The sequence below is a fragment of the Nerophis ophidion genome, linkage group LG26, assembly GCF_033978795.1.
Source record: "Nerophis ophidion isolate RoL-2023_Sa linkage group LG26, RoL_Noph_v1.0, whole genome shotgun sequence".
Classification (NCBI taxonomy): domain Eukaryota; kingdom Metazoa; phylum Chordata; class Actinopteri; order Syngnathiformes; family Syngnathidae; genus Nerophis; species Nerophis ophidion.
Window position 1 is genome coordinate 3,038,260 of NC_084636.1, and position 12,500 is coordinate 3,050,759.

The 12,500-nt window shown below is 40.6% G+C and overlaps 1 protein-coding gene across 1 annotated transcript in view; it reads right to left on the reverse strand.

Annotated features, from left to right (window-relative positions):
- szt2 (SZT2 subunit of KICSTOR complex) overlaps positions 1–12,500 on the reverse strand; it is a 222,500-nt gene that overhangs the window by 167,398 nt on the left and 42,602 nt on the right. The window contains exons 19-23 of the mRNA XM_061887771.1: positions 7,856–7,969; positions 6,511–6,714; positions 2,148–2,245; positions 1,937–2,075; positions 1,539–1,862 (exon numbers count right to left, since the gene is read on the reverse strand). Coding sequence (XP_061743755.1) covers positions 1,539–1,862; positions 1,937–2,075; positions 2,148–2,245; positions 6,511–6,714; positions 7,856–7,969 — 879 coding nt within the window. The remainder of the gene's footprint in view (positions 1–1,538; positions 1,863–1,936; positions 2,076–2,147; positions 2,246–6,510; positions 6,715–7,855; positions 7,970–12,500) is intronic.

Genomic DNA, 12,500 nt, shown 5'->3' on the forward strand with positions numbered 1-12,500 from the left:
GGAACTCCTGAATAAATAGAGGGACGCGGGAGCTGAACCTTAGAGCGTAGGGCGAGACTGTGACTGAGTGTGCAGCTCCATGCGTTCTCCTCAGACCTCTGCGGTTCTGCGAAATGAACTTTCTCCCCCAGATCTTGGAGAGACACACAAAAACAGTTTTTTTTTTTCTTTCTTCTAGCCACGTGCGATTGGGTAAGACTAGTGTTAGAATAATCATGTATATATTATCACACAAACTTTAGTATGCTTAAAGTCCGTTGCTAATTAGCTATTGTGTTTAAGTTAGACTTTTCTATCTGTGCAAGGATGAAACTTCTTGTCTGAGGGGTGGCCTCAGCCGCAGATGTTATCGTTGTTTTAGCCCACTAACAGCCAAGGGCTTCAAAGACCTCAACGATGACAGCACGCAGATGAAGCAGAAACAAGGAAATCTCAAGGCTCCCAGCACATTCCATCACGTATTGTACGCACTGGACCTGCTTTGCATAATATTTGTGACCACTCCTTTTAGAAGCGGCCTCAGTGATGGTGACTAGGGAACTCCTGAATAAATAGAGGGACGCGGGAGCTGAACCTTAGAGCGTAGGGCGAGACTGTGACTGAGTGTGCAGCTCCATGCGTTCTCCTCAGACCTCTGCGGTTCTGCGAAATGAACTTTCTCCCCCAGATCTTGGAGAGACACACAAAAACAGTTTTGTTTTTTTTTCTTCTAGCCACGTGCGATTGGGTAAGACTAGTGTTAGAATAATCATGTATATATTATCACACAAACTTTAGTATGCTTAAAGTCCGTTGCTAATTAGCTATTGTGTTTAAGTTACACTTTTCTATCTGTGCAAGGATGAAACTTCTTGTCTGAGGGGTGGCCTCAGCCGCAGATGTTATCGTTGTTTTAGCCCACTAACAGCCAAGGGCTTCAAAGATCTCAACGATGACAGCACGTAGATGAAGCAGAAACGAGGAAATCTCAAGGCTCCCAGCACATTCCATCACGTATTGTGCGCACTGGACCTGCTTTGCATAATATTTGTGACCACTCCTTTTAGAAGCGGCCTCAGTGATGGTGACTAGGGAACTCCTGAATAAATAGAGGGACGCGGGAGCTGAACCTTAGAGCGTAGGGCGAGACTGTGACTGAGTGTGCAGCTCCATGCGTTCTCCTCATGAGCTAAATTGAACTGTTGTCTCTGCATGATTCCTTGCTTCTTGCCTGATTAATAGATGTCATCAGTGTTCGAACCTGACACCAGGGGTGCTCATGAGGTGGATGGTGTGTCAGTCTATCACTAGCCAGGTGTTAAAAAAATAGACCTAAATATGATACTATCTGAGGAAGAACGGACAAAGTTGCCCACATCTGCGGTCCTCTCCAAGGTTTCTCATAGTCATTGTCACTGTCACCGACATCCCACTGGGTGTGAGTTTTTCCTTGCCCTTATGTGGGCTCTACCGAGGATGTGGTTGTGGTTTGTGCAGCCCTTTGAGACAATTGTGGTTAAGGGCTAAATAAATAAACATTGATTGATTGATTGACTGACCTGAACTCGGCGTTCCAGGCTGGGTTTCCAACACCCGGCAATCCCAGCTTTCGCGGTCCAGGACCAGAGAGTCAGCGGGCCCAGGCTGGCCCTCGGAGCGCGGGGAGAGCAACGGCGACCTGGCGCTGAAGTGACCGCTGCTGGAGCTCCGCCTCAACTTAATGGCCAGACCGGAGCTGGACTCGGACCTATCAAGTCCGCCGGTGGAACCCGACAGCGAGTCCGCCTGTGACTTGTTGCTGGGCGTCAGAGTGTCCTCGTCCTGCGTGCTGACGTTACTCAAAGGGTCCACTTCCAACCCCGACGACATCAGCATCAGGACATCTGTCAAAATGTCTTTCTTAAAAACAAAAAAAAGAAACATTTGGACAATTTCCCTGGTCTCGAAGCTGTCCTACCTGTGAAGGTGGCTGGCAGGAAGGTGAGCAGGATCTGCTGGGAGCTGACGTGCTTGGCGTAGCACCTCCACTGGGGCGCCGAGCAGTTCCTCCCCCCCAGCGGGGGCTCCTCGTCCGCCAAGTCTGCGTTGGTGAAACTCTGCCGGTCACAAACGCAGACGTGAGCCGCCGGGGAGAGCGGACACCGTTCCAAAGTACGGAAAAGGTTTACTTGTAAAGTGCTGGTGGATCCCATCATCTCTCGACTGCTGCCAGGTGTGTGGAAGGCAGACATCACTTCCTGTCTGTCAGGAAGCTTCACAAACTCCTCTGATGAAAACAAAAAAACAAGTGTGAGATCCACAGGACCTTGTGGACGTATTAGGAGGGGCCAGGGGCGTCGCCAGACAGATTTCACTGGGGCACGTGCCCCATTGTTGATCTGCAGTGCCCCAGTAAAAATTTCACCAATAAAAAAAAAACGCTTCAGAGTTTTAAGTCTAGATAACATAGAGAACAGAGCACATACTACTTAGTATGGTAATTGTTTGCTACTGTATTCACTCCACGTAACAGTGAGCACATGGCTAATTAATATGGTAATTTATTCAGGTGTGGATCGAGACTTCGGTTGAGAGAGAGAGAGAGAAAGAGAGAGGATGAGAATCACTGCGTGAGGTAGGTAACGTTAGCCAACAACAATTTGTTAATTACATTATTTTGATTTGACTCAAACTGTAACTCCTAGATGGATTTAAGAAAGTTATTCGCCCGCAGCAGAGAAGAAGCAGCAAGAATGAGAGATGTAAGTGAAGTCCTAGCTAGCTAGGCAACATCATTGTCTTAAGTTGATGCTAAGTTAGCTAAGGTTATTCCTTGTATCAAGACAAACATATTCATTTGCTATACGAGCTGTCGGGGGAATTTCCAATCAACATGAAACATAATGTTGGTTATTGTCTGCTGCTTCTGCATCAATGATGATTTGGAGTCAGCATGTGTGAGTCAAATGCTTTATCTTCAGGAAGAAAAACATATTTCCATATCATCAAGTCGTGAGCCAAATTTTTAAATCATTCAAGTTTATATCACAGAAAAATAGCACAGTAGACTTGTCTTGTTAATCGGTGTGACTTTGACTAAAATAATCTTATTTTGTCACCAGAAAAATGGCTACAGCTAAAGCATCTGGTTTTGTTTCCAGAAAAAATAGTAACATTTCAGTATTTGTTTTCAGAAAGATGGCTGAAAATATCAGGTTTTGTTGCCCCATTTAGATTTAAAAAAAATATATTTCCATGTCTGTCCTGACCCAAGTAGGTCAAATGCATTAGCTAATTTCAGGTGGTTCATCAAAGATCCATACAACATAATCTGACATAATTTCATAGTTTAAAGCACTATTTATGTATTTTTTATGATAAATAAGTGCTAAAAATGTTTTTGCTTGCGCGCTTTGCACGCTCACATGAATTATGTGTGCCCCAGGTGTGCCCCAGTACAGTATTAGGTCTAGCGACGCCCCTGGGAGGGGCGATACTGCAAATGTTGGTGCCGATCCGATAGTCAGTGGAACATTTGTTTACAAACTCCTTGTGAACTTTTCAGTTTACGAAACTTTAGATCAGGGGTCACCAACCTTTTTGAAAGCAAGAGCTACTTCTTTGGTACTGATTAATGTGAAGGACTACCAGTTTGATACACACTTAAATAAATTGCCAGAAATTTACCATACCATACCAACTTTAGTTATAAAGCCCTTTAAAAACAACCACAGTTGAAGAACAAAGAGCTGTACACAACAAAGAAATAAAGGCAAAGGACAGACTACAAAATAACATTTAAAACAGAAGTAAAAAGCACATTGAAATAGCAAATACAAATTACCCTAAGAACAATGTGTTAGATAAAAAGCAGTTAAAAACAGTTAAAAGTCTCATTGTGGGTTAAAAGCCAGTGAATAAAAATGGGTTTTACGAAGGATCTTAAAAATAGCCAATTATTAATAATTAATTATTTTTATCTTTGTGGAAACACTGATCATCTTAATGATTTTTCGCAATAAATGTATATATAAACAAATATTTTATAAATATATTTGGACTCTTTAAAATTCAAAATTCAACCTAAAAAAAATGAAGAGAAAAAACAGCTAAATCGAATATTTTTGAAAAAATAAAAAAAAGAATTTATGGAACATCATTAGTAATTTTTCCTGATTAAGATTAATTTTAGAATTTTGATGACATGTTTTAAATAGGTTAAAAGCCAATCTGCACTTTGTTAGAATATATAACAAATTGGACCAAGCTATATTTCTAACAAAGACAAAATTTTTTTTTGAATTTTAATCATAAGTTTGAAAAAATATTTCAAATATTTTTCGTCGAAAAAACAGAAGCTAAAATGAAGAATCAAATTAAAATGTATTTATTATTCTTTACAATAAAAAAAAGAAAACATTACTTGAACATTGATTTTAACTGTCAGGAAAGAAGAGGAAGGAATTTAAAAGGTAAAAAGGTATATGTGTTTAAAAATCCTAAAATCATTTTGAAGGTTGTATTTTTTCTCTAAAATTGTCTTTCTGAAAGTTATAAGAAGCAAAGTAAAAAAATAAATGAATTTATTTAAACAAGTGAAGACCAAGTCTTTCAAATATTTTCTTGGATTTTCAAATTCTTTTTGAGTTTTGTCTCTCTTAGAATCAAAAATGTGGAGCAAAGCGAGACCAGCTTGCTAGTAAATAAATACAATTTGAAAAATAGAGGCAGCTCACTGGTAAGTGCTGCTATTTGAGCTATTTTTAGAACAGGCCAGCGGGCGACTCATCTGGTCTTTACGGGAGACCAGGTGCCCCCTGCTTTAGATTGTGCCAACTATGCTTTATTCATTCATTCATTCAGCCATTTTGGAGAGGCCGAACCCCCTACATCAGACCTGGGCAGAATATGGCCCATTAAGAGTTTCAATTTGGACGTTCTACATCATTTTTTTAGACCTTTAACATCAAAAGTGTATGTGCCATTATGATGTGCAGTGCTGGTTTTAAATGACTTGAACTATAGAAAGTACCATATTTCCTTGAATTGCCGCCAGGTATATAGTATGCGCCTGCCTAGAATTACTGCCGGGTCAAACTCGTTTCACAAAATAATTAACGCATGCTTAGCATTACCGCCGGCTGAGGATTATCGCCGGGTCAAATTCGTTTCGCAAAATATTATTTTTATTAGCGCAAGTCTAAACTTTCCGCCGGGTCAAACTCGTTTCGCCAAATAATTAGCATATGCCTAGAATTTCCGCAGGGTCGAACTCGTCACGTCACGAGTGACACTTCACCTGTCATCATTTTCAAAATGGAGGAGGCTGATTTCAATCATTTGAAATCGCATAAAGGGAAGAAGATTAAGAGCTATTCAGTAGGATTTAAGGTCCAAGCTATTGAATATGCTAAAAAGAACAGTAAGCAGCTATGTTTTATTAATATACCGTAGCTGCGTGTGTCAAATATGAGTCATTAAATGACTCCCGCCTCCTGGTGGTAGAGGGCGCTAGTGATCCTTCTTGCGACTACTCGGCTGCAGAAGAAGTGACAACAAGCAGCAAGAGTGAGCAGCGTGTGTTTATTTTTTCTTCTCGCTTGCACTTTTAACATGGAGGATTACATATCTAAAATAAAACAGTTTTCTAAACTGGACTTTCAATCGAAGCAGGAGGTAATAAAGGAAGATCTCCATCGAGACAGAGAGATTTTTAAAACTGAAGAAAGATAAGGAAGACTTCTATAAACAAGTTATCGATGCTTTTGATCAGAAGGAGCTGCGCATGGACTTCATTTATAAGTAAAGGTAAGACCATAATAACGTTTTTTTATTAAATGTGCTTTTCATGATGGTCTCCTTACATCACACTCAAATTTATAAGCGCAGGCCTAAATGTAACGCATGCCTTTGGTAAACGCCGGAGTGAGAAGAGGTTTTAAATTAATTAGCGCCCCGGCGGCAATTCAAGGAAATACGGTATTTAGTGTTCATCGTGTAATGCAATGCAAATTAAACAATAAAAAAACAAACAAATAACAGTTTGAATTAGTCCAGGTTATCGGGGACTGTTATTACTGACGGACAGGTGTCGCGGTGTGACTGCAGCCAGGCACGTAAGAAAACCCTCGTCTCCATGGCAACGTCTCTGTCGCTTTCACTCATTTGCCTCTTTTCCTCTAATGCAGGGGTAGGCTACCCAGAACGTTGAAAGAGCCATTTTGGAGCCAAATAACACTGTCAAGCGCCATTCATATAAAACTTGCAGGCTGCTCTAACATTGAACCTTCATATTAACGTGGGGGCCGCAAAATAACGTCTTGCGGGCCGCGTGTCTGGCAGAGAAGAATCAGCTATAATTTCATTAGATTACAGAATAACAACACTTTGTATTTGTGTGTTTCAAATACTAAACTAGCTTGTGTTATTAACAATGAGTCCATATTTACTATGCAAATTTGCACCACAACAAAGTGCAGTTTTGTGGTTTGGATTTTAGAGTCTTGCTATCTGGATCGATCCATCTTCCTCGGTGAGGAGCGGAGGTCTTACCTTTGATGACAGGAAGGGCGAAGGGAGCAGAGTGGCCGTCGCGCTCTCGCTCCAGGATGTGGTGCATGAAGGCGGCGTGGTCGCCGTCGGCAACCGGGACCTCCCGGTCACTGAGCTCCTGCTCCAGGCTGCTGTGGAAGAGGCTGAGGAGCAGCTCGTTGGGCAGGCAGGGGGCACTGCCAAGGTGCTCCTCCAGCTCCACTTCTGAAAGCCCACCACGACTGTGAGAGCGGTGGTCTGGACGCGGTGTGTGTGTGTGTGTGTGTGTGTGTGTGTGTGTATAAATCAGGGGTGCCCATTACGTCGATCGCGAGCTACGAGTCGACCGCGGGGGGTGTGTCAGTCGATCTCCAGCCAGGCTTTTAAAAAAAATAGACCTAAAAATGAGTGATCATCAATCTTCACCAAGACGTCACTTAAATGACATTCACGGTACCGGAGGGTCTTGTGAGATGACGCTGGCTGCTGCAAGATCATTATTATGAAAATATGACCGAGAGGAAGGCGAGAAACACTTTTTATTTCAAAAGACTCTCGCGCCGTACCTTCCGTCAAAACTCTAAAGGCCGACTGCACATTTCCTATCTTCACAATAAAAGCCCTGCTTCATGCTGCCCGCGCTAACTAAATACAGAGTCTCGGAAAACTGGCGTGCACAAGCGATCCCTCAGAAAGCTGGCGTGCACATCACTTGTGCACGCCAGCTTTCCGAGACTCTTATTTAGTTAGCGCAGGCAGCATGAAGCAGGGCTTTTATTGTGAAGATAGGAAATGTGCAGTCGGCCTTTAGAGTTTTGACGGAAGGGACGGCGCGAAAGTCTGTTGAAATAAAAAGTGTTTCTCGCCTTCCTCTCTGTCATTTTTTCATAATAATGAACTGGCAGCAGCCAGCGTCATCTCACAAGACCCTCGGGTGCCGTGAATGTCAATCAAGCAAGCTACGGAATTTGCCGCCAATGTTTTTCTTGTAAAATGTATGGAAGCTGGATGAATTAGATGCCAAAAACCAACCACTTTCATGTGGTATTGTACAACAAGGACAACTTTTTTTCTCCTCCATTTGAAAATGTGGGCGTTATCATCATTACTGTCTGATTCCAATCAATGCAAGTCATCAGAATCAGGTAATACACCAACTTATATTCTTGTCTTTGTGAAAGAAAGACATCTATATGTGTTACACATGCTTGTATGATCATTAAACACATTTAACTTGTTTACAAAAATGTCTCTTTTATAAATGATATATATAAATGAGGTAGATCCCCTCGAGTTGGTCAATTGAAAAGTAGCTCGCCTGCAGAAAAAGTGTGGGCACCCCTGGTATAAATCAAACAAACAATACCTGTGCCGAACGTGAGGAAGAAGAGCTCCACCTGCTGACACTTGGGGAGCAGCTGGATGAGATCAAACTGGAAAGGAACCGTGTGAATGCTCTCCTCTGACGCTGGAGGTTCTCCTGAAACCAGAAGAGACTCACAATCTTCAGCAAGGTTTCTAAGAGGAGGAAATGACGACACAAGTAAACGGGACCCATGATGATATATATTTTTTCTACATTTAAAACACTTTCTTGTGGTCTACATCAGTGTTTTTCAACCTTTTTTGAGCCAAGGCACATTTTTCGCGTTGAAAAAATGCGGAGGCACACCACCAGCAGAAATCAATAAAAAACAAAACTTGCAATTGTTGGATATGACTTTAAAGCATGGGTGTCAAACTCTGGCCCGTATAATTTCATTTGGCCCTTGTGGCAATATGAAATTAACATTAGACCTGGCCCACCGGCATTCACCGCTAATACTCATACTTGCCAACCCTCCCGATTTTCCTGGGAGACTCACAAATTTCAGTGCAACCTCCCTAAAATCTCCAGGGGGGGAAATATTTTCCCGAATTTCCACCCGGAAAACAATATTGGGGATATTATAGGCACTGCCTTTAGCGTCCTCTACAACCTTTCGTCACATCTGCTTTTCCTACATAAAACAGCGTGCCGGCCCAGTCACATAAAACGTGCGCCTATTACACACACATAAGTGATCGCAGGGCATACTTGGTCAACAGCCATACAGGTCACACTGAGGGTGGCCGTATAAACAACTTTAACACTGTTACTGTCATAACTTGGCTTGGACGTGGATTGTTTCTTCGATGCAGATGAGAATCAGCACGAGTGCGGCGTGGACGTGAGTACATGGTTGTTTATTTAAACGCTATAATCAAAAATAATCAAACTAAGGGCGCTCACAAGGAGGTACAGACACTTGGCTATGAATAAACAAAAGACTAGGATAAATGCTGCAAACTACAAACATGAAACAAAAACTCTTGCTTGATTGGCATGAATAACAATAAACTATAAACAAAACTAGCACAATGGCATAAATACAAAAACTTACACGGCATGGAACTATGGACGAGGGCATGAAGGAGGCGCAGCATGGGTAGCGTGTGTGCGAGTGTGTAGATCCCAGAATGATGAACAGAACGAAAATTACTTAAATACTGGCTGTGATAATCAGGAACAGGTGCGGGACTGAGGGCAGGGGCGTGACAAGGTGGGAACTAATGCGTTGGCATGGAAACAAACAAAACCAGGAAGTGCAAAACGTGACTGAATGTCCAAAATCAAAACATAACATGACAAAACAAAAACATGAACTTACAGGCGTGACGGTTACAAATATGCGCCACACTGTGAACCCACACCAAACAAGAATGACAAACACATTTCGGGAGAACATCCGCACCGTAACACAACATAAACACAACAGTGCAAATACCCAGGATCCCTTGTAGCACTAACTCTTCCGGGACGCTACAATATACACCCCACCCCCTGCTTCCACAAAACCCCGCCCACCTCTGGTCGCCTCAGCTCAAAGCCTGAGCCCCGACATTAATGAACTAGCATCCAAATAAAGATGGCAGGTATCTGGCTTGGGCACATCAGATTAGATCAGTGTGTCGCAAACTGAGCAGTAAAAAGGCCTGAACGGTTGATTTATTCATTATTATTTTATTTTAAAATGTATTAGCCTGTGGAAAAAGTTAATGTTGATATTTACCTCAGAAGGCTGCAAATAGAAAAGAGGCGTTAAATTTTTTATTTAAATCTTATTTAATATGCCATTGATGTTTTGTCCTTTGTTTTTTGAAAGTTAATTGTTGCTTGTTCCATATTCAGTGCTAAAGCAAATCAGTGTAGCAAACTGAGCAATAATTAACGTTTTATTCATGCACTTTCTCCTGCTACTTCAAGGCTTGAATGTTTGATTCATTCGTTATTTTATTTTAAAATGTATTATTAGCCTGTGGAAAAAGTGGATTTTCATATTTACCTCAGAAGGCTGCAAAGACAAAAGAGGCATTCAATTTTTATCTAAATTTTATATGATATGCCATTGATATTTTTTAATTAATGTTATTATTTGAAACTCGATTCTGCATGTCACTATAAAGTTATATAATCCTGGTTCAATATTCAATGCAAAACTTGTTTGGGTCCCTATTAAAAAGGTTAATTTGTTCAACTTTGGCCCGCGGCTTTGTTCAGTTTTAAATTTTGGCCCACTCCGTATTTGAGTTTGACACCCCTGCTTTAAAGCATAAGCAAGCATGCATGACTGTAGCTCTTGTCTCAAAGTAGGTGTACTGTCACCACCTGTCACATCACACCCTGACTTATTTGCACTTGTTTGCTGTTTTCCTGTGTGTAGTCTTTTACTTCTCGTCTTGCGCTCCTATTTTTGTTTTTTTCCTGTAGCAGTTTCATGTCTTCCTTTGAGTGATATTTCCCACAACTTTGTTTTAGCAATCAAGAATATTTCAGTTGTTTTTATCCTTCTTTGTGGGGACAATGTTGATTATCATGTCATGTTCGGATGTACATTGTGGACGCCATCTTTGCTCCACAATAAGTTTTTGCTGTCTTCCAGCATTCTGTTTTTGTTTACTTTGTAGTCAGCTCAGTTTTAGTTTCATTCTGCATAGCTTTCCCTAAGCTTCAATGCCTTTTCTTAAGGGCACTCACCTTTTGTTTATTTCTGGTTTAAGCATAAGACACCTTTTTACCTGCATTTACAAAGCAATTAGCCATCGGCTGCCACCTACTTACACGGTTACTCTGCCGCGTTCTAGACAGCATCGACACTCAACAACAACACATCATTTGCAGACTCTAATTACTGGTTTGCAAAAAATGTTTTCAACCCAAATATGTGAAATTATATAATCTCCCGTGGCACACCAGACAGTGGTTGAAAAACACTGGTCTACATAACATGTCATGATGGAGCTTTGGTCCAAATTTTGCATGGTTTTCCTTTTACGGACCGTCTTCAAGCCGTTCGTCTCTTCAGAATACGCCATTTTGTAGAGGTCCAAGTCCAGATGTGGCCCCCGGGCATTGAGTTTAACAAATGTGCCTTAAATTGATGCCAAGTTCCTTGATATTCTGCAATTAACAGCCGGCTCCGTTTTATTGGCCGACTATGTAACTCTGTCCGCGGTTACGTCACGCTGGAAATCATATGCCTTACTTCTTTTGTTGAGTTTAGTGGTTATTGATTAGGCTTACTAGAATTGTTTCAAATAAAAAGTAGCAACTATGGCAGACCTGGGCAATTATTTCGAGTCTGGTGCCAAATTAAGAGAAAAAAATCTATCGGGGGGTGCGGTATATCAGAATATTAGGAACACCAATACAAAACCTCACAATAATGTCTGAATGCTAAAAACATTAAGACAGACCGCCTTAAAAATTGGAATGGCATGGTGGTACTGGGGTTAGTGCATGTGCCTCACAATACGAAGGTCTTAAGTATACATTTTGAGCAAAGAACCACCATTACATGTTATGTCAGGGGTGTCCAAAGTGTGGCCCGCAGCTAATCGTTTACCGGGCCGCCACACATTCTGCAAAAATTGCAAAATTGATAGTATTGCAAAAATAAAAAATAAACATTTAAACAAAAAAGTGGAATGAGGTGAAATCTAATGAGAAAAAGTGGCAATGTTGACACAAAGCTGCCATGCAGGCAGTTTTTTCCCCTTTTGTCTTTATTTTAATTTTTTTCCATTGCTCAAAAAAAAAAAAGGACAAACAAATCTATGTTATAATGAATTATTACTTAAAAACTATCAATTTAAAATGTGGAAAAACTATTGCATATGTTGTGTGGTTGCCATATAAAAACATCAAAGTTTTGACAAAAGAGCATAAAACAAACAAAATAATAGTTCAAACTTAAAATCGACGGATAAATCGGAAGTTGATCTTGAAATTTAAGTGTTAAAAGTATAAAAAAAAAAGAATAAAAATGTATCATTTTATGAGTGGGGAACCTTTCGGATCTCAAATATACTTAGTAGGATTTTATTTAACTTTTCACTGTGATTACTCAAAAATACGAAATAATTAAAATCAATGTTGTCCTGCATTATTGATCTTTGAGGGCTTTAATTGCTAAATAAAGGAACTCTCCTGAAGTAATCAATAAAGTACTATCTATCTATCCAAATACTGCATATTTCAGTTTTACTATAAAAGACAAAGTTGTCTTTGACAGAAAAGAAATAAAACCCTATTTGTTTAACTTTTTATCAACCTCAAGTTGATATAGAGATTTACTGTAAGCATTAAATAATAATAATTTGACTTATTTTTAACATTTTAGTGACTGAGACCCTCTATGCTCCCCAGGAGCCCTAAGGCTTAAAAAAAAAAAATCCATATATTTTGTTATGGTTTGAAAATGAAAAATATCAAAATGACCCCCGCATGCTTAAATATTTCCGTGTGCGGCCCTCTGTGGAAAAAGTTTGGACACCCCTGGGTTACGTAGACCCCAAGGAAGTCTTTTACATTTAGAAAAAAGTCATAATATGACTCCTTTAATGTGCCTTTTGTATGAAAATAGACCTGAATAAACCCGCTCATGGCCAGTGCGCCTTATAATCCGGTGCGCCCTATGGTCCAGAAAACA